Source organism: Schistocerca nitens, chromosome 10, assembly GCF_023898315.1.
Source record: "Schistocerca nitens isolate TAMUIC-IGC-003100 chromosome 10, iqSchNite1.1, whole genome shotgun sequence".
NCBI classification, from domain to species: domain Eukaryota; kingdom Metazoa; phylum Arthropoda; class Insecta; order Orthoptera; family Acrididae; genus Schistocerca; species Schistocerca nitens.
Window position 1 is genome coordinate 94,336,750 of NC_064623.1, and position 21,527 is coordinate 94,358,276.

At 39.8% G+C, this 21,527-nt stretch overlaps 1 protein-coding gene across 1 annotated transcript; it reads right to left on the minus strand.

The window, feature by feature from the left end:
- Positions 1-9,421: 9,421 nt before the first annotated feature.
- On the minus strand, positions 9,422-10,918 carry LOC126210135 (proteasomal ATPase-associated factor 1-like). Its single transcript, XM_049939284.1, has one exon. The coding sequence runs from the start codon at positions 10,785-10,787 to the stop codon at positions 9,555-9,557; it is 1,233 nt and encodes a 410-aa protein (XP_049795241.1). The 5' UTR covers positions 10,788-10,918; the 3' UTR covers positions 9,422-9,554.
- Between the last annotated feature and the right edge of the window lie 10,609 nt (positions 10,919-21,527).

Sequence of the window (21,527 nt, forward strand, 5' to 3'; positions counted from 1 at the left end):
CCATGTCTGTTATGTTTGGTGAATTGTCTATTTTAATGTGTGTGTTATCTATTGTCTGGTAAAATTTCTTTTGGTTTGTGTAGAATGTTTGGTTTTGTTTCCTTCTATTTTCACTTTTTTTGTATCTTCTAAGTCGTTTGGCCAATGCTTGTAATTTCTGCATCTTTTCATCTAATTGCTCTATCGCTTCTTGTTGTGAGATTTTACCTAACCTTTTTTGTTTTTTGTCTGAGATTTCATTTCTCATAAATTGTGTTAGCTGTCCGATGTCTTTTCTCAGTTTTTCTATTCTGATCTGTAGCCTGTGTTGCCATGCTGGTTTTGTGGGTTTCTTCTGTGTGTGGTTCGATCTGATCTCTGCCTAGTGTGTATATTTAGTGTATTGAGTGCTCCTATATAAACCAGTAATTGTAACTCTTCCATGGTAGTATTTTCATTTATTTTGTTGTGCATGATTGTGTTGATAGTTGTTGTTGTTGTTTCGACTTGTGGGTTATTTGGTGGTCTATGCAAGAATGGTCTAATGTCTGTATTTGTGTCTTTGTATTCTATATATGTTAGCTGAAATTTTTCTTCTATATCTAACATGTGTGTGTCACTTCGTGTTCCATTTGTGCTTGTTCTGGTGGCCGTCTTAAGATTTTGTTTTCCTCTGATTGTTTAATTGATGTGTGGTGTTCTTTGTTTGTTTGCTCTGGGATGTTTGAGTCCATTACTGTATTTTCTACTTCTTCTGATTGCACATTATTTTGTTCCAGTATTTGTTGTACTTTTTGTTTGATGTTTTCTAATTCTGACTGGGGTATCCTGTTATTTTTGATTATTACACGGATCTGATCAGCTAGTCGTCGTTCTGTTAAAAATTTTAATTCTGGGTATCTGGTAATAAATGTTGTGTATACTTGTGATCTGTATCCAGTTGTGTTGGTTCCTAAGTTTGTTGCTTGGTAATAACAGAACATGAGGTGTCGGTTTACTTCATCTGACCATCTCATCCTCTGTCTTTGTTTTCCTCCTAGAGTGGTTGCAGGAAGCATATCCTGTAAAAACACCTCTATTTGGATTTAAATCATTTTCCGTGTGGCTAGCAGTGTCGTTACCATTGTGGACGGGCATAGGGTTCAAGCGAATGGTGCAGAGGATGCTTCTTTTGTAATATGTTTCTACCTTCAGTGTGGATAGTTAGCTTTCTTTTCTCAGAACTTCTCTGAGGATGAGTTGTAGGTAACACATGTAAAACACTGAGAATTGCTTCCTTAATTCATGGTTGTTAGAAATAAACGGTATCAATTATCTCATTGACTCATCAATTCATAGTTTAAAGAAACACTTACAGAAACTAAATATCATTTATCTTTCATCATTTTAAAAATAAAAAAATGTTCACATATTAAAGCTTATGTACGGACTAATGTTGACGCAGGTGGAGGAAGTGGATGAGACGGTCGTATCTAATATCTGGTTCCACTCAGGGTAACGGTCTCAGGAAGGTTGGGAACCAAGAACTACATGGATTCAATCTGAAGACAAATGTATGGGCTAGATTCAATCATCTAAGGATGGGTTATGTCAAATGCAATGTGCTAGTGTACAAATTGGAACTCCGAATGTCTCCTGCATGTGATTGTGGAACTCATAAACAGACTGTGGATTTAGATCTGCGATCATTGCCTTCATGTTATAGTTTTTAATAGCTGTCATTTGAGTAAATGCAATTCAAGAAGGCCACTCTAGTTGACACCAATTGTAGGTATCAGAAACTACCAATGTCAAGTGTATGTTAACTGGAAGATAATAGAAGATCCGTGAAATGCTCAGGAACAATCAGTGCTGAACTGTCCCAAGGAGGACAGGCAGCAGAAGAGAAATTTAATTATTACTAAACCATATTTTTTATGACATTATGAATCCTGTTTCCCCTTACAACAGTCAGGACTATCAGCAAAGGCAGCTGACAAGGATTGCTAATATAGGTAATCAAAATATTGTGTACTAAAATGCAGAGAGCTTTACTTAATGCTAAGGACTAGCTAAAATTAAGACCTAACACTGCATTACAAGAAGATTTACTTAATGCAAAGGACCAGCTAAAATCAAGGCTTAACAATGCATTACGAGAAGTACAGGATATTTGAAAAAGAACTCCTTAGTTTTAAGTATAAATGTAATGGGGAAATTAATGAAAAATTACACCAATGAGTACATATCATGAAAGAGAATTCCTCAAGTTTTGTTTAATGTTAGTAGATGCCAATGTGGGATCCATTTGTTGCCCTCCACACTTCGAGACAATATTCGACTTCTCGCCACGTATTCATCAACATTTCAGGTGTAACTGTCCCGACCGCCACGATGATTCTTTCCTGTAAATGATGTCTCAGATCTTTTCACTGTACACAACATTTTTTTATGTGGCCCCAAAAGAAAAAGTCCAGTGGGGTTAAGTCGGGGCTCTGTGCTGGCCAAGGTATTGGGCCAGCCCTGCCTATCCACCTTCCTGCAAAGTGAGTGTCAAGAGCCGCACGCACTTGGTTACTGTAATGAAGTGGGGCGCCATCTTGTTGGAAAAACACAAGCCCTCTTTCCGCCTCCGAACACACGAATTACGGATGTGTTCATCATCATCTTCAGAAGTTCTTGATCTACCTGGTGATTTTGCTTTTAAAACTTATGGGTTTCCTTGAAAGACTTTAGCCAATGACAAATAGTTTTTGCTGCAGGTGGTTCTGACGTCTAAAATTATGTTGCTTTGTTACAACTGACCTAGTTTTCACAATCCAAATAACACACTCCACTTTCTGTTCTGGAGTACACATTGTTGCCGAGTTGCTCTGCACTGCACTGCACCCACGCCTGGACTGAACTGAGGGAACAGAGGAAAAAAAACAGCACTGGTGCTGTCTCGAGGTCAAGTGGACCTGCCAACTGCAAGGGAGCCAAACTTGGAGAGTTGATGAATCAAACACCACAAACTAGAATAGTGTACATAACTTTGTACAGATTCTATAACACATTAAAAATAGGGAGTTCTTTTTCAAACAAACTGCATTGCAAAATTCTTCAGCATGTTATCAAAAAGCAAAAACCAACTGCCATGCACAGAAATGTCATACTTCCAAAAGCATGGCATGGTCAGTTTGGAGCATTATTAGGTATGAAACAAACTCGGCAAGGTAAATGACATTCTGCTCCCAGATGACAGTAGCAGCAAGACAGACATACAAAATTCATACCATTGACTATTAAATTCAATGAATTTTACTTATAATCCAATGATCCATCAAAAAGCACATCCAATAAACTTAAAAAGGTAATGCATATTCCACAACCAAACATCAGTTTTGCCAACTCATTGGCTAGAGAGATTGCAAAAAATATTAGGTCACTAAAATGAAGTAATTCTTCTGGATGTGGTGCTGTCCTAGACAAAGCCCTATAATCTTGTGCTGACTGAGTGAAACTATCTTTGAACTGCCTCTCTAACAAGTTGATGAGTCAAGGGGAAACTGTTGGGTAGAGGGTGTGCGTGGACAGTGGGTTAACGGATTGATGCCAGGAGGGTTGTGTAGCAGCCACTGAAGTCAAGCATATTGTACTCAGCTGCTTGTTTTGCCACTGGGTGGTCAACTCTGTTCTCGGTCACAGTTGGACAGCGCACATTCATTTTGTTGGTCAGCTGGTTGGTTGTCATACTGACATAAAAGCTGTGCAGTAATTGCAGCAGAGTTTGTATACGATGTGCCTGCTTATGTGGCCCAGCCATTGATGGGATAGGATTAGGCTGTGACAGGACTGGAGGAGGAACTGCTGGGTGGGTGGACTGGATAGGTTTTGTACCTGGGCTTTGGGATAGACTACGATGTTGTGTAGATTGCGTTAGTAACAAAATACCACTTTCGAAGGGGTGGGAAGGTCTCAGGTAGGACATCCCTAATTTCCGGGTACAATGATAGATAATCCGCACCCTGGCCAAGGATATTGTTCAACTAAAACAGATACTGAATACCCATTTGTTTTGGAGGAATTTTTTTTAATGACATTTCAGGTCATTGACGTATTATCAACTTTTTTTTTTTCAATTTTGACACAATCATAAATGGTTTCAGTCCCCAATTGCCATCTTTACACGCTACTGTAACACTTACATACTGCCTCAAAACAGGTAATAACATTTTCATTAGGTCTACTTGTCAGCTAAGTAAAGTGTTTTACAATAAATGTGGATCATACCTATGGACAATATTTGGTGAGAAAATGTTCATATGTTGCCAAACTAAACATAGAACCAATATTTCAATCAGCTAAACGTAAAATAGAAATAAAGAGTACAGGTCTTTGAATCACTGAAACAGTAGTTAAAAAAAGAGTAAGGTCTTTATAATAAAATAAATGCAGTAGCATGACATGTATTCTATTTTCACATTCTAAAATAACTCACTGAAATATTATTGTAATATTTCTACATAAATTGGAGGTGGAGGGCAGAGAAAGGAAAAGGAAGGGAAGAGACTACTGATGTCAACAGCATAAGGACTGTTTTTCCATGTGTGTCCAAAGGAACAGACACTACACACTCATATAATTGATTTGCCTTGATGGGCAATAAATCTATTACCTTCAGTGCAGATGCAGTCACGTCTGACCTTCTGTACGAATCTCAGAGTATCAAGCATGGAGGATATGGACAGGGATTGCACAGATGTGATAAACAATGTGTCCAGACGATGCAGTGGTTAACACAACTGCCTAGCAAGCAGGAGATCCCAGGTTCAAATCCCGGTCCAGCACACATTTTCACTCATCGCCACTGATTCTGCATAAAGTCCCAAGACAGCCGACATCAATAGCCCCTTCCATTTCCTTTCTCCCCCTTCCCCTTCAATTTATATAATATGTATCACAGCTGCAGATTATGCATCGTGTGTTCCTTTGGACATGTCCAAACGAACACACAACACTCATTCATATAATTGTAAATTTGTCATATTTCACAAGCAAAGATTGTTTTATAGAGGACTTACACATCTACTGCCGCAACTGGTTATGACGGTGCCATAAAAAGTGATTGTATCAAAAATAAACAAAACTTTATACCTGTCAAGGTTCTGAGAGCAGTTTTCACAATGACAAGTGTAATATAAGGTTCTTCGATGCATGGTTTGCACCATTTACACGTTAAATTTAGTAATGGCATTATGTATCACTGAGTCATGATGCTGTAGAGAGTAAACCAACTTATAAAAAATAAGATCAATCTCAGTCGATAATTTTAAGGAGAGGTGTAAAACACTGGCACCCTCATTCTCTATGATGTTCCAATATCTGACACCCCCTGCCAGTAACTAGTACCATGACTTTCTTCATATGTAGTATTCAAAATGTATTAGTGATCACACTCAATAACATTATGAATGCCCATCTTGGAATATTATATTTGTCACTCTCAACTGCAGTCCACAACATGGTCTTAGACGCTGTAACAACAGGGCATCTTTTTCTAGTTATAGGCCTAATGGAAATTACAAGCCTAAAACAGATGACAAAGACTACAAAGAGTTGTGTTTACCGATGATGACAATGTCTTACAAGGTGTGCAACAAGCCTCGAACCACATAACGTTAGTTCTTCCAATGTGCTTACTGGAGACGACGAAAATATTCCAGACCAGCAACTTTAATCAACCGCAACAGTGCAGTATCCAGTACCAAAAGAAATATTTCAAGCAGTACAAGGTACAGCAATCAGTCAAAAATAATGTTTACAGCATATCCAGATTTTGGTCACTCTAAAACATTAAAACCACTTACACTCGCACTTAATCCCCCTATGTATGCCACAGGTTGAATTGACACTCAAGTGTGGAACTATGTGTATATGTAAATGGTTTTTACATTTTAACTTATATTTACTCCACTGAAGACATCCACTCAGTCACCAATAATCTGGATATGCAATAAACATTATTTGCGACTGTCCCCCTTACCATTTACTGCTTGGAATAAATACTGTCACTGGGCACACCTGCTTTCCAATGGAACCAATGCTGATAAAAGAAATATTCCCAGGAAGTGTACACCAAACAATCTACATCTAAATCCATACTCTGCAAACCATTTCAAAGTGCATGGCAGAGCAAAATGAAAGAACTAGTACCAGCATTTGTGAAAAGACATTCAGTTCTAACTGAGCAAACGACACGGAACTTGACAACTTCTCATGAAAATGCCACTGAGTAACAAATCTGTAACCAGTTTGCAGAAACAGAACAGCATAAAAATTAAAAAATAGAAACAGCAAATGACCCAATCAGAATACTACATTCAGATAAAAGAACATTTTTCTGCAGCCTGAAGGGGGAAAAGTAATCACAGGTAAATTGGATAAAGTTGTACTGGGAATAGTGAGAAAGAAAATCTTAATGTAATTGTAACAGCAGCTGAGCAGATGCTGCTGGTAAGCTTCCTCCTCCTACAGTTGTTTTTTCAGACACAAGAATTTCTGGTGCAGTAGCTAACAGCATACCAAGAGCATGAGGGACTGAACAACTTGAAAGTGATTGCCTGTAGATTCCCATATTCTTTGAATCATGGCAAATGTGTTCCTGCCTTGGATAACTGAACAAAAAATCCAGTAGCCTATCATATTTTTCATTGCTGGTCATGTCATGAGTTTGCCAGAATGGTATTGCTATTTCTTTTGCCATAGAATGATTTTGAATCCTTTCAGTCTATGTTCATCTGTAGGTGACTGGTGCATACAAGTGTCAAATCATTGATACATGAGAAAATCTTGTGTCAAAGATTAGTGATAATGACTTTGTTCATAAAATACTTTTTTTAATTAGTACAAATAATTTAAGGTTAAAAAATTATTGAGGGTAATCATTAAAACTCTAAGGAAGCTCTAGATTATAAAACATGCCTGCTGGCAGCCGAAAGCTCTGCTCTGTTTACCACAGTATATCCTTAGATGACATGTTTGTAATACAGTTATGTACCGCTTGTAGATGAAACATATAGGCCTACTGTGAATGAACAAGACTCTTAGATGTAATCTTGGGTTAGGAATGCATTATCAGTTTAGCCTTGGTTGCAATTGTCAGTTCTCACAGTTCTACTTGCCGTAAATTTACTGCAGTTGTATGTGTTAAATTGTATTTCTTGATCAAGAAAACACTGGTGTCCATGTAACTGGGTACAGTATCCTGTTCATTATTCTCTAGGAGCCAATAATGATTACCGCTGTCTCGTGGTCCCAATATACGGAAATACAGAAGGCCACTGCCAGATAGTTATATGAATAAAGGAAAATAGAAATAGAAAAGAGATGCCACGAGTATTACTCGAAGATTTATGAAACTCATTAAAGGTCTAAAGCTTTGTAACGAGTCAAGAAGGTAGTCACACTCTTGACACCTCTGCCAACTTTATTCACCGACACAATCACTGCTATGTCCTTGCATTCTCAATTCTTGTCAATAGACCATACATTGTGTATATAATTATCTTCTTTCTTTTTGTTTATAACTGAATATTGGTTTACAACTAGATTTTATTTCTAATTCTTGTTGTAGGACAACTACCCTGCAGCAGTCAGCATCCTCATGGCGCACCGAGTTCACATTTACACTGTGACATAACATATCTGCAAGCACCCTAGATTTTATTATATCTTCCTTTTTCTTTCCCAAAAATTTAGAAATAAGGGACATGTATGAATAAAGATGGAGTAAGCAGCTTTATTCCATGCGATTTTCCATTTTTATTTTTTAATGTGAACTGGCCCAGCAGTTGGTAGGTGAGCTGCGTAAGGCGTGAGGCTCTGCTGTGTCTGCCGGCAGCCCCACGCAGTCTATATGTCAAGCAACAGGTTGAGAAACATGTGGGAAATACTAAAGATCTTCTCAATATACTGTCAATGACCAGTCTGTCTACGTTAATAAATAAATGAGGAAAAAAGGCCGAAACTAGTGGCAAAACAGGGAAGTTTTACTTAACACATTTATGGTAATAAACCACTTATAACTGCATTTGTCTTAACATGTAGGCCTCAAAAGAGCAAATCTACAACACGTAAAGGTCGAAAGTCACTGAATCATTTCTGAAATCAACTAAGCTTGGCTATTTGTAGTAAATAATGCTGTTGTTTCAGTGTATTTTAATTTACTATTGTTAATGCACTAGTACAATGAGGCAATACTTCATTAAAACATACACGGCGTACAGCACAAAAGTGCAGAGCCAGGCTAATAAATTCTGTCCAGAGTCCTTAAAACTCTTGCAGTCAACTAAACTTGTCTGGGTAAAAGTTAAAACATAATACAGTAGGGGCCTACAACCCTTTCATCAAGTTCACTACAACTAATGTCAAACTAGCCAAAAACTATATCAAAAATGAATATTTTGGGAAAGTGTAGCCATTCAGATGCATGTGTGGTTACGTTCATTCTGGAGGATGATACAGTCCAAAACCTTGGCAACATTTTCAGTCTTGTTTATGTGTGTGTTGCACACTCTTGCCTCAACTAAACAGTAAGTTGTTATCTTTATGTACTCTTTCCATTATTTATATTTCAGCAAGCACTTTCCATGATAACATTTAAATAGAAGTCATCCACATGGACTATCACTAACTAATCATACATACATTGCTAAAATTTACTTTGAACAACTAACATGGTCATTATGAGTTGCCATCAATATTCTATTTGAATTCTGCCTACAGTTCTCAGTTGTGCAAGCAGCAGCACTGAGTACACCAAGTACAGACGACAATGTAGTCAATGCTTAATTACAGTATACAACACATTTCTGTCCATGCCTTCTTCAATTTGTTCACTTGCTGTAAGTCACATAAGCTTGGTGCCATAGCCAGTTCCTAACAGCAGTCAAACGGCATCTGACTTGTATTCATGACAATGTGATGCTGAGTGTTCTTATGAAGTTATGTGCACCACTGAATGCAGTTAAATATTGAAAACCAATACAATGACAAGTAATGTGAGTTTCAACTGCTCAGAAAAAACTTTTCTATGACTTCATTACCAAGTAAACTATTGAAAGATTCAAACACACCTGATTTTGGATCCATTGGGGCCAAACTACATTGTACAACAATAAAACAGCATTATTTCAGACCAAAGGCATTTTCTACTATAAAGGAAATCTCCAAGTTAAAATCTTATAGACAATACAATTAAGTGGAACTTCCAGACAAATATTAAATGACTATGCTGTAATTCCTCGCTACACTGATTCCAATTCAGGAGTCCACAGACAAAAGTGCATACTTATTGTAAAACCTGTTTATGTGCCTTCATTAGCTACTGTTACAATGTGTGAAACTTTAAAAATTTGCCCACATAGCAGAATGTTCCCCCTTTTCAGTGTCAAGGAAACTATCAGAACAGAAACGATTCACACACCATTATAAAAGCTTTTAATTATTTTCTTCAAAATTAGAATAGCAGCTGTCAAGTTAACAGGCAAGCCTGCAAGGCAGGTAAGTGCAGTAAAGCCACACACTTAAACATATATTGACTGCAGGAATTGTTATCATGTATAAGTACTTTTAAACATCATGTCCAATTCACCTGTAAGTTTATAACTTCTAATAACACCATCACGACAAGCAGTGTATATTTTTTTGCCATCACAACAAATGCCATATATAGGATCAAAGTCAGAACCAGTAAACTGAAGTCTTCTGGCAGTAGATTCATTGTCTTGTGCAACACTCCTGTAGCATATGCATGTGCCATCAGCCCTGCCAACAAATACAGCACCACTATCAAGAGTCAACAGACTGAGGACAGGGCTACACGATTCCTTTAATGTCAGCATACATTCTGATGTTTTTAAGTTGTAAAGGTGAATGCTGCCATCCTGGCACCCAACTAAGACATTACTTTTTGTATGAAACTTAACGCTATTTACGGCAGATGGGCTTTTAACCGAGAAAAACTTCTTTTTACTATAAACTGAAACGCAGCAAACAATGCCACTTTCACATCCAACCAATAAAATCTTATTTTGTGTACCAACTTCATGTTCCTGCAACGGATCTGTGCGTTCTCCAAGGTCCAAGCCCTCCTCTGCGACCGAAATATTGCAGCAATTTATATCTCCATCCAACTTGACAACCGTACCAAGACATGCTGCCTGTCCACAGCTCCAGAGCTTCGCCGTGCCATCTTTCGCAACAGAAATAATGTTCTTTCCTTTGTCGACGATGCAGAAGTCTGTCACTGCTGCTGTGTGTCCACGCAGGGTCACAGGGCACTGTCCAGTCTCTGCAGACCAAATTTTCAACACCATGTCAGCACCGCCCGAGAGAACGACAATTCCTGAAGGAAACAACGCACACTTATAAACATCTCCTGCATGACCTTCCAGCACACGCCTTACATCTCCCGTGCTTGTCTCCCAAACGAGTAACTTGTTTTCTGTACAAACGGAGACGCCCAAACCGCCAGAAGAAACATCTAATGAAACAACGCTCTTCTTGTGAATGTTCACGAACTCTGAGTCCGGAGATTTGAAGAAACACACGGTGTTAGATTCAGGATGGGTTACCTGAATTACAGTAGCAGATATCCTATTAACGGAGAGTTCATTAGGCGTAACTTCAAATGCTTTCCCATCCCTTCCTACGTTTTTAATCGTACACTGTACGCTAGTTTCCCCAATGTATTTGAAACTACACCATGCAGTACCATTTTCATTTTGCAAGGCAATGTTCCAATCATTTTGTATAGCAATATGTGGTATTTTCCTATTCGATGGCATTATAAGAAATTTACGTCAATACCTCCACAAACTACACCAGTTCAGTTTATTTATGCTGTTCATATACACACACCAAACCCACTGGCTGGTACAACCCACCAACCGCCAAATGAAAACATAGTCACGGTACAACGTTGCCAATCGACACAGCTTATGAGTCTATCGAATTTAAGTCGAACGATCCATCGAAAGATAGTGGAATGGATACGGACTCATACATTACGTTTACATGCGACACATCTTCCAAACGACGAAACCCGAATTTCGGAAACCGTTTTTCGCTGTCGTGTTTACATGTTAAGGTCTGAAGTGGATCTGCTAGCTCAGTTAAATACGGCACCAGGAAAACAGCAGTTACAGCACAGTCTAACATAACAGTCGCGACACTTCGCCTCGATTTTGTTGCCATCAGCGCCCCAAGCGGCCGGTAGGTTGAACTGTGAGTTCGGCGCGATCGTGAAAGCGAATAGTGATTGTTTATTTTGATTTATACAATGTTTTTTATCATCGGGAGCCTTTGTAGCGCAATAAATTGCAGCAGCAACAGGAAGAAGACACCACAGCTGTCTTTTTTTAGGTTTCCTAAGGATCCTGAGAGGTAAATACCATCATGTTACTAAACTGTATCGTCAGGATTCACTTGCAAACTGTATGTGTATAAACGATGACTGTTTCGTTTTAGGAGCAGAAAATGGCTAGTTAATAGCAGACAAGAAGACCTTATGAAGAAAGAACCAGTTTACCTGTATAATAATATTAGGTTTTGTTCGCTACATTTCGAACAAAACCAGTTCATGAACGCAGACAATAACAAACTCGTGTGGAATGCAGTACCCACAGAGTCTGACATTCCAAATAAGCCACCTCAGCTGACGATGAAGAGGGAACTGGCACAAAGATTCTACAGCCAATCTAAAGCTGTAAAACTGTCGTATGACACAGAAGCATCCAGTTCAACTCTCCATGTATCAGTGCCAGATTCGTGTGAATCATCAACACAGACCTGTTTTGACGATGAAGTGGTCAAATTAAGTGCAGCTGTTCGTGTGTTACAAAAGCGTGCGAAGTGTCAGAATGTGCAGATCGCTAGACTTCGAGCGAAACTATTATGGGACAAAGAAAATGCCTACAGACAGATTGTTTGAAAATTATTCATTTGGTTTTTCGTGAAATGTAATGTAATCAGCTCATTATAATGTTTTCAGTATATTTCTCCCACTATTTGGCAGTTGCTTGTCCCAGTTAGAATAATATAAAGATGAAGGTCGTACTTGTGGTGACTGGCGACAATGACAAACACAGTAGGCCTACAGAACGATAAACGAGCTGTCGATCGCTTTTGCATGTAGAGGTACATGTCTGTGCTTCTTACATGTGAATCTGTGTGTTTATATTCTTTTGATATCAACATGGTAAGCTGCAATTCTGTCCAATGTCACAAGTGTTTCTTCACGAATGTGTTGTAGCTTGCCACTCTATTCATGGTTTTTGTCCATACTTGCGCTTATTTTAGAATCATTTTTAGAAACATATATGCCTTCTGATACTACACAAACTCTTGGAGGCAAGAAAATAACTCGAATAATTCGGAAATTACGTAGGAAATGGATGCAAACAAACATTGTGCTTACGACGCGTCTGACGTTCACCTTACCTGCCGCTTGGAGCGCTAGTGACGCTCCATCTGTCAAACGACAACAACTTTTACAGCAGTGAGTGTCGCGACTGTTATGTTAGACTGTGGTTATAGTCTCTGATTTAGTCAGCATAATCGCCATCTCTCTTCAATTACTCGAGGTGTTAAGAGCTTCAGTCTGATATTTCTACTTATCCTACACTGTACAAAAGCCACTCCGTCCATATTAGCGGAAAATTTTTAAAAACAAGACAAAACCTGACATCCCCAACACGTTCGAAAGCCGGTTGCATTTAATTGGGGGCGAAAATCGATTGCGGAATTGGATACCGGCAACTGGAAGCGGATTTCCAGAATCGATTTTGAAGTGATGACCAACAAAACGCGCTATTGGGAAATCGGTTTACGAATTCTGTTATTGGGAGCCCCATGTAAACGGGGTGAGAGCCTCGAGGTACGCAGAGTCTCCAGAAAATATTTTTCTTTGTAATATAGGGCTATTAGCATCCTTCATGTACCTGAAGATTAAACTAAAAATCCGTATAACGACACAACTATCTTGCTAATTCCAAACATTAGGCGTCAAATTTCTGTAAAACTTTAAAGCTGAGTTAGCAGTTATCGACCCGAATCGGCACAGGTTATATGTTTCATGAATTCTGTGGTTTGATGGGTAATTTTATTGTTTCAGTTGCTGATAAAGTATATCTAACGATTTCTGTTCCTAGATTATCCCTGATTTTTTTACAGGGTCGATGAAGGTAGTGACCGAAAAATGAAAAAAGCTGGAAGGTACTTATGCGATCCAAGCGGTATTATTCACAAAAGCCAATCAATAGTTCAGCACCTAAACGCAGTGTATCCATCTGATGATGAAAAACATCCTAACAGCCGGTAATGAAAAAAAAAAACAATTAACTGTTTTGGGAATGTGACACCAGGTTGATGACTGGTAGCTATTTTCAAACATGTAAAATCTGTCTGTTGGTCACACTGAATCCAAACTGTGGCCACAGTCAGGTAGGGACAGAAAGGAATTTTATAGGGCCATTGCTGTTTACAGTATATATAAATCATCTAGTTAATAACATCGGAATTTCCGTGAGTTTATTCATGGAAGATACTGTAGTGTACAGTTTTTTTACAAAGACAAGAAAAAGCTTCTCTACTTTTGAATCGCCAGAAGTCCATAGGAGTCGGTCGACTTCGTCCACGTATTGTGTCCGGCCGCTGCCAATCTCAGCAATCTAACACAGAATATGGCATGTGTAGCCATTGTCAAGACTTGAGTTCTGCAGTAAACTAATACATCTTTTGATGAGTGACGACGAAGCGGTTCTTGGCTCACGAGCAGCACCAGATATTCCCACTTTCAGAGAGGAGCAAAGGGTAGCACATTACGGACTAGAGCTAGGAAAATAATTGATGATACACTGAATGTAGAGAGCAGAAAGGAAAGAATAAAGAGTTGCTCCATCTGCTCTCTCAGCTGACAACACGGGGGCAAGTTTCAGCTCTGTAAAATGAATTTGCATATCTTGCAAAGAGAATTCAGGAAAATCACCAGAAATGCCCAGCGAAAATAGATAAATTTCGGTTCATAATTTTCTGTTCGACAGTGCTTTCAGACTGACTACCACTTTGACTGAATTTCTTTAAAGTGATAATTTTGTTTTGTGTATAAAAGAGTTTCTTGTCATCCAGTAGGTGGCTCAATACGGAATAACACCCTCAAATGGCTTAGTTCTTAAGGTACTAGGCTGCTATGTTGAAGGTAGTGTGCAGGACTCCTGTCACATGTCCTTCTTTTAAACTATAATGGAAATGCATATTGAGAAATAGAAAACCGCCTAATATGTATTAAAATTCTTTTTTTTGGGCTTTCATTGTGATTCCAATTTTTAAAAGCGCATTTTCATCCAGTTGGAGCAGTTTTATAATTTCCAAGGTGCATATTCACAGCACTGACTATCTACTCTTTTGTAATAGAAATGACTGCCATTATTTTTATTCAGTTATGGCTGCATCATATGATATCTAGGATCATAACCTACACTGCTGTATAAGTGGTTTCATGATTTCAAACGGTCTCTCCTTGTTATTTGTATCTATACAGCCCTCATACAACTGAATTCTACTTTCTGACTTTCTTTTTTTACTTTCTTTCTATTGGGCCAAGATCTACTAGGAAAATTTAGTTTGATATCTCTGACAGGGATGTCTTGAGGCATATGATCGAACATTTGTACCTGGTGCAGAAGATTGCTCCCAGTCTGCAGAAACTTCGACCAATACTCCAGGGAAAGATTGGTTGGATTTGGGGTATTACATCTCTACAGATTATTTTACTGACCACGGGATTCATGTAGAAAAAAAGTGCAGAATAAGAGTTTTTTACTGCTAGAGCACGGAGACATTATTGGTTGACAGACTCGTTTCATTATAGAAATAAAACATATCAGGCAATCAGCCACAGAAATATTGTATCCAGGTGAAACTTTGATACACAGTAATATGACAGTTGGTAAATGTTGGCAGGAGGATGATGTCAGCATTATGTGGGGAACTACCTCTAAAATACTAATTTTTGGAAGTGTTGGATCAAGGAAAGGGATCGTCAGGGAGGCCCAACTAAAATTCTGACCTAAATCCACAAGACATGATTATCATGGTCAAATAAACTCTGGAAACTTTGAATCTTCCTCCGCAGTCAGTCACTGTGATGCACAGTGCCCCATACCACATCAGATAGGTGGACAAATACTAAAGCGAGAGTGTTGGAATGGCTGCAAGGCAGTATGTTGCCTGTAATAAGAGCATAACGAAGAAGGCTCTGTTCACTTTAATTTCAGGACATCAACCTGCAAAAAAACGTTTATGATCGAACAAATAGCAAAAGAGAAAAGCGACACGGTTGTCCACTTGCCACTCTCTATTTCTGGTTTGAGTACGGTTGACCTGGTATGGGCAAAACTAAAACAATTGTTTGGGGAATTCCCTTTGTCAGTAACTGCTGACAACTGAGAAGGGTACTGCAGGAAGGTCCAACAACTGGAAGAAGATTGCCAGGGATGTGACAGTGTTGCTGAACTCGAACCAAATGAAATCATTATCAGTACTGGTACTGCTGACTCAGACATTAGTAACAATAATGCATCATGCACAGATGAGGAGCTTAATGAAAGTGAGTCAGAGGGGTAGGGAGGTGGTTTGAGTGCCTCATTGTCACAGATATTTGTACTGGAGGTCCAACCACAATGGAGGGGTATCTGTTGAGAGGCCAGACAAACTTCTGGTTCCTGAAGAGGGGCAGCAACCTTTTCAATAATTGCAGAGGCGACAGTCTTGATGATTGACTAATCTGGCCTTGTAACATCAACCAAAACGCCCTTGCTGTGCTGGTACTTCAAACGGCTGAAAGCAAGGAGGAAATACAGCCATAATTTTTCCCAATGACATGCAGCTCTACTTTATGGTTAAATGATGATGGCATCCTCTTGGGTAAAATATTGTGGAAGTAAAATAGTCCCCCATTCAGATCTACAGATCGGGACTACTCAGGAGAACGTTGTCATCAGGAGAAACAAAACTGGCATTTGCAGATCGGTGCATGGGATGTTAGATCCATTAATCAGGCAAGTAGGCTAGAAAATTTAAGAATGGAAATGGATAGGTGAAGTTAGATACAGTGGGAATTAGTCAAGTTCGGTGGCAAGAGGAATGGGACCTTTGGTCAGGTGAATACAGGGTTATAAAGTCCGCCCCCAATAGGTGAGTGGTCAGCACGACAGAATGTCAATCCTAAGTGCCCAGGTACAGTTCCCGGCTGGGTCGGATATTTTTTCTCCGCTCAGGGACTGGGTGTTGTGTTGTCCTAATCACCATCATTTCATCCCCATCGACGCGCAAGTCGCTGAAGTGGCGTCAAATAGAAAGACTTGCACCCGGCGAACAGTCTACCCGACATTATTATTATTATTAGAGTTACAAATACAAAATCAAACAAAGGTAATGCAGTAATAGGTTTAATAATGAATAAGAGAATAGGAATGTGCGTCAGCTACCACAATCTGCATGGTAAATACATTATTGTAGCCAAGATAGACACCCATGCCAAGTTTATATGCCAAATACCTCCACAGATGATGAAGAGACTGAAGAAATTTATGAGGACATAAAATAAATTATTCAGAGAGTTAATGGAGACAAACATTTAATTCTGATGGAAGGCTGGAACTCGATAATAGGAAAAAGGAAGATAAGGAAAAATAGTTGAATGTGGACTGAGACAAAGGAATGAAAGAGGATATCACCTGATAGAATTTTGCACATAGCATAACTTAATCATAGTAAACACTTCGTTTAAGAATCACAAAAGAAGGTAATATATGTGCAAGAGACCTGGAGACACTGGAACCTTTCAGATTGATTATATAATGGTAAAACAGAGATTTTGGAACAAGATTTTAAATTCTAAGACATTCCCAGGAGTGGATATGGACTCAGACCACACTGTATTGGTCATGAACTGTAGAATAAAGCTGAAGAAATTGCAAAAACGGTGTACATTAAGGAGATGAGACCTGGATACGTTGAAAGAAGCAGAGGTTCTAGAAAGTTTCGGAGGAAATGTTAGGCAATGAGTAACCAGTACAGGGGAAAGGAACATAATAAAAGAAGAATAGGTAGCTTTAAGAGATGAGATAGTGAAGGCAGCTGAGAAGCAAATAGGTAAAAAGATATAGTCTAGCAGAAAACTTTGGATAACACAGGAGGTATTGAATTTAGTTGATAAAAGGAGAAAATTTGAAAATGCAGCAAATGAAGCAGGTGAAAGGGAATACAAACATACAAAAAATAAGATTGACAGGAAGTGCAAAATGGCTAAGTAGTAATGGCTAAAGTACAAATGTAAGGATTTGGAGGCATATTACACTAAGGAAAAGATAGATACTGCTTACAACAACATTAAAGAGGCCTTTGGAGAAAAGAGAATCAACTGTGTGAATATCAAGAGGTCAGATGAACCCAGTCATAACCCAAAAAAGAATAGCTGAAAGATGGAAGGCATATATAGAAGGTCTATACACAGGAATAAACTTCTAAGCAATATTATACAAAGGGAAGAGGATATAGATGAGAGTGTGGTGGAAGATATGATACTGCAAGAACAATTTGACAGAACTGAAAGACGTAAGTCGAAACAAGGCCGCGGAGTAGACAACATTCCATCAGAACTAATGACAGCCAAGGGAGAACCAGCTATGACTAAATTATTCCATCCAGTGCTCAAGATGTATGAGACAGGCGAAAAACACTCAGACTTCAAGACGAATTCAATAATTGTGTTCCAGAGATTTTGGGTGCTAGTAGGTGTGAAAATTACCGAACTGTCAGTTTAATAAGTCATGTTTGCAAAATTCTAACACGAATTCCCAAAGATGTTCCGGCTCAATAGCGGTTCCTCTTTGTCCAAGTGTCTTGGCTCAAACTCGTCTAGGGGTTGAACTGCACATGAGCATTACCTGCCCTAAATTAGATACTTGTGACTCTTTGGTTAAATTATCTGGCTGATGGCAGACTAGAGCAGTTCCCTTTCCTGAAGCCATATATCTAATTGGCTATAGCATATTCTACATTATTTTACATTTCAACATATTTAAATAATCAAAGCTTGACCACATTCACGTTCTAAATAAAGTGATAATAATATCCATTACATAATAAACATTAAACTCTTTTACATAAATACAATACAATTTCCTTCTTAGCTTTGAATGCCACGGCAGGTAGCCTTGCACCAATGTGCTTTCTGATAAATAAATAAAAACAAAAGTAACTATTATGTACTAAACTTTACTACAAATATTCTATTACCTGATGATTCAATAAGGTGTCATGCTGTCATCGTTAAATGTATTTTGTGTGGAGGAAATGATGATCTGCTACTTAACTGAAAATAGTGATAATTTAAATTTACAATATCTTTCAAACAAATAAAGTTACAGCTGGCCTATGTGGCCGAGCGGTTCTACGCGCTTCAGTCTGGAACCGCGCGACCGCTGCGGCCGCAGGTTCAAATCCTGCCTTGGGCATGGATGTTTGTGATGTCCTTAGGTTAGTTAAGTTCAAGTAGTTCTAAGTTCTAGGGGACTGATGACCTCAGAAGTTAAGTCCCATGGTGCTCAGAGCCATTTTTTCCCAATAAAGTTACAGAGTTGATATTTACAACATTTGTCGTTTACTGATGCACTTCTACATTCCTGGAAATGGAAAAAAGAACACATTGACACCGGTGTGTCAGACCCACCATACTTGCTCCGGACACTGCGAGAGGGCTGTACAAGCAATGATCACACGCACGGCACAGTGGACACACCAGGAACCGCGGTGTTGGCCGTCGAATGGCGCTAGCTGCGCAGCATTTGTTCACCGCCGCCGTCAGTGTCAGCCAGTTTGCCGTGGCATACGGAGCTCCATCGCAGTCTTTAACACTGGTAGCATGCCGCGACAGCGTGGACGTGAACCGTATGTGCAATTGACGGACTTTGAGCGAGGGCGTATAGTGGGCATGCGGGAGGCCAGGTGGACGTACCGCCGAATTGCTCAACACGTGGGGCGTGAGGTCTCCACAGTACATCGATGTTACCGCCAGTGGTCGGCGGAAGGTGCACGTGCCCGTCGACCTGGGACCGGACCGCAGCGACGCACGGATGCACGCCAAGACCGTAGGATCCTACGCAGTGCCGTAGGGGACCGCACCGCCACTTCCCAGCAAATTAGGGACACTGTTGCTCCTGGGGTATCGGCGAGGACCATTCGCAACCGTCTCCATGAAGCTGGGCTAGGTCCTGCACACCGTTAGGCCGTCTTCCGCTCACGCCCCAACATCGTGCAGCCCGCCTCCAGTGGTGTCGTGACAGGCGTGAATGGAGGGACGAATGGAGACGTGTCATCTTCAGCGATGAGAGTCGCTTCTGCCTTGGTGCCAATGTTGGTCGTATGCGTGTTTGGCGCCGTGCAGGTGAGCGCCACAATCAGGACTGCATACGACCGAGGCACACAGGGCCAACACCCGGCATCATGGTGTGGGGAGCGATCTCCTACACTGGCCGTACACCACTGGTGATCGTCGAGGGGACACTGAATAGTGCACGGTACATCCAAACCGTCATCGAACCCATCGTTCTACCATTCCTAGACCGGCAAGGGAACTTGCTGTTCCAACAGGACAATGCACGTCCGCATGTATCCCGTGCCACCCAACGTGCTCTAGAAGGTTTAAGTCAACTACCCTGGCCAGCAAGATCTCCGGATCTGTCCCCCATTGAGCATGTTTGGGACTGGATGAAGCGTCGTCTCACGCGGTCTGCACGTCCAGCACGAACGCTGGTCCAACTGAGGCGCCAGGTGGAAATGGCATGGCAAGCTGTTCCACAGGACTACATCCAGCATCTCTACGATCGTCTCCATGGGAGAATAGCAGCCTGCATTGCTGCGAAAGGTGGATATACACTGTACTAGTGCCGACATTGTGCATGCTCTGTTGCCTGTGTCTATTGCCTGCGGTTCTGTCAGTGTGATCATGTGATGTATCTGACCCCAGGAATGTGTCAATAAAGTTTCCCCTTCCTGGGACAATGAATTCACGGTGTTCTTATTTCAATTTCCAGGAGTGTATATGAAATGTCTATAGTTAAGATCGACCAAAGAGTACAGATTTTAGCATTAAAGTCTTTGTTAAAAAATTGTTAGTTTCACTTTATCAGTAAATCCTAAAATATTATAGATATGATCAATAGTCAAGTTTTATTGGGATCACCATGAAAATTTATGAAGGATGGTAGATTAAAATTACTGTGGCTTTATTTCCTGAATTACTAAAGAATTAAATAGTTTTCATAAATGTTTCTCTTTATGGCCAATCTTAGGTCCGCCATATTTAACAATGATACACCTTCCTGGCCACAAACAGACTCTACAGGGTTTCCCTATGATGTAGGTTCTCGTCTGCCTCACTCTACAGCAGTTAGGCCTCATTCAGCACAATGGACGTCTGTGAATTTCCCCATCTCGTGGCGAATCTGCACTTTTTGTGTCGCACAGTCCTAGACGACAGGGTTCGTTTCACAATTCCTGGGGTCTGAGTCTTTTGGCCATATATTTAAATGAAAGGAAAATGCTTGTTATCTCACAATTCTGTTCAGAAGGGAATAACTGGTCGATGCCAAGCTCAGGGAGGATCAGTTTGGATTGCAGAGAATGCAGGAACATGCAAAGTGTACTGACCCTATGACGTACTTTAAAAGATAGGTTAAGGAAAGGCAAGCATCGTTTGTACAATTTGTAGACTTCAAGAAAACTTCTGACAATGTCAACAGAAATGTTCTCTTTGAAACTCTGAAGGTAACATGGGTAAAATACGGGGAATGGAGGGCTGTTTACAATTTGTAAAGAAATCAGATGGCAGTCATAGGTTTCAAGGGGCATGAAAGGATAGCAGGTTGAGAAGGAAATGAGACAGGGTTGTAGCCTATCCCTAATATTATTTAATCTGCACATTGAGCCGGCAGTAAAGGAAACCAAAGAAAAATTTGGAGTAGCAGTTAAAGTTCAGGGAGAAGAAATAAAATCTTTCAGGTTTGCCGATGACATTGTAATTCTGTCAGAGACAGGAAATAACTTGCAAGACCTGTTAAACAGAATGGACAGTGTCTTGAAAGGGTGATATAAAATGAACATCAATAAAAGCAAAACAAGGGTAATGCAAATGTACTCGAATTAAATCAGGTGATGCTAAAGGAATTACCTTAGGAAACGAGACAACTAAATTAGTTGATGAGTTTTGCTATATGGGCAGGAAAATAACTGATGATGGGCGAACTAGAGAGGATACATAACGGCAAGAAAACTGTTTCTGAAGAAGAGAAATTTGTTATTATACAATATAGATTTAAGTGCTAGGAAGTCTTTTATGAAGGTATTTGCCTGGAGTGTATATATGCATGGAACCGGAGCATGGACGATAAACGGTTTAAGACAAGAAGAGAATAGAAGATATCGAAATGTGGTGCTGCATATGAATGCTGAAGAGTAAATAGGTA

Coding starts and splice junctions, on each gene's coding strand:
- LOC126210135 (XM_049939284.1), bottom strand. CDS start 10,787: ATGCCATCGAATAGGAAAATACCACATATTGCTATACAAAATGATTGG.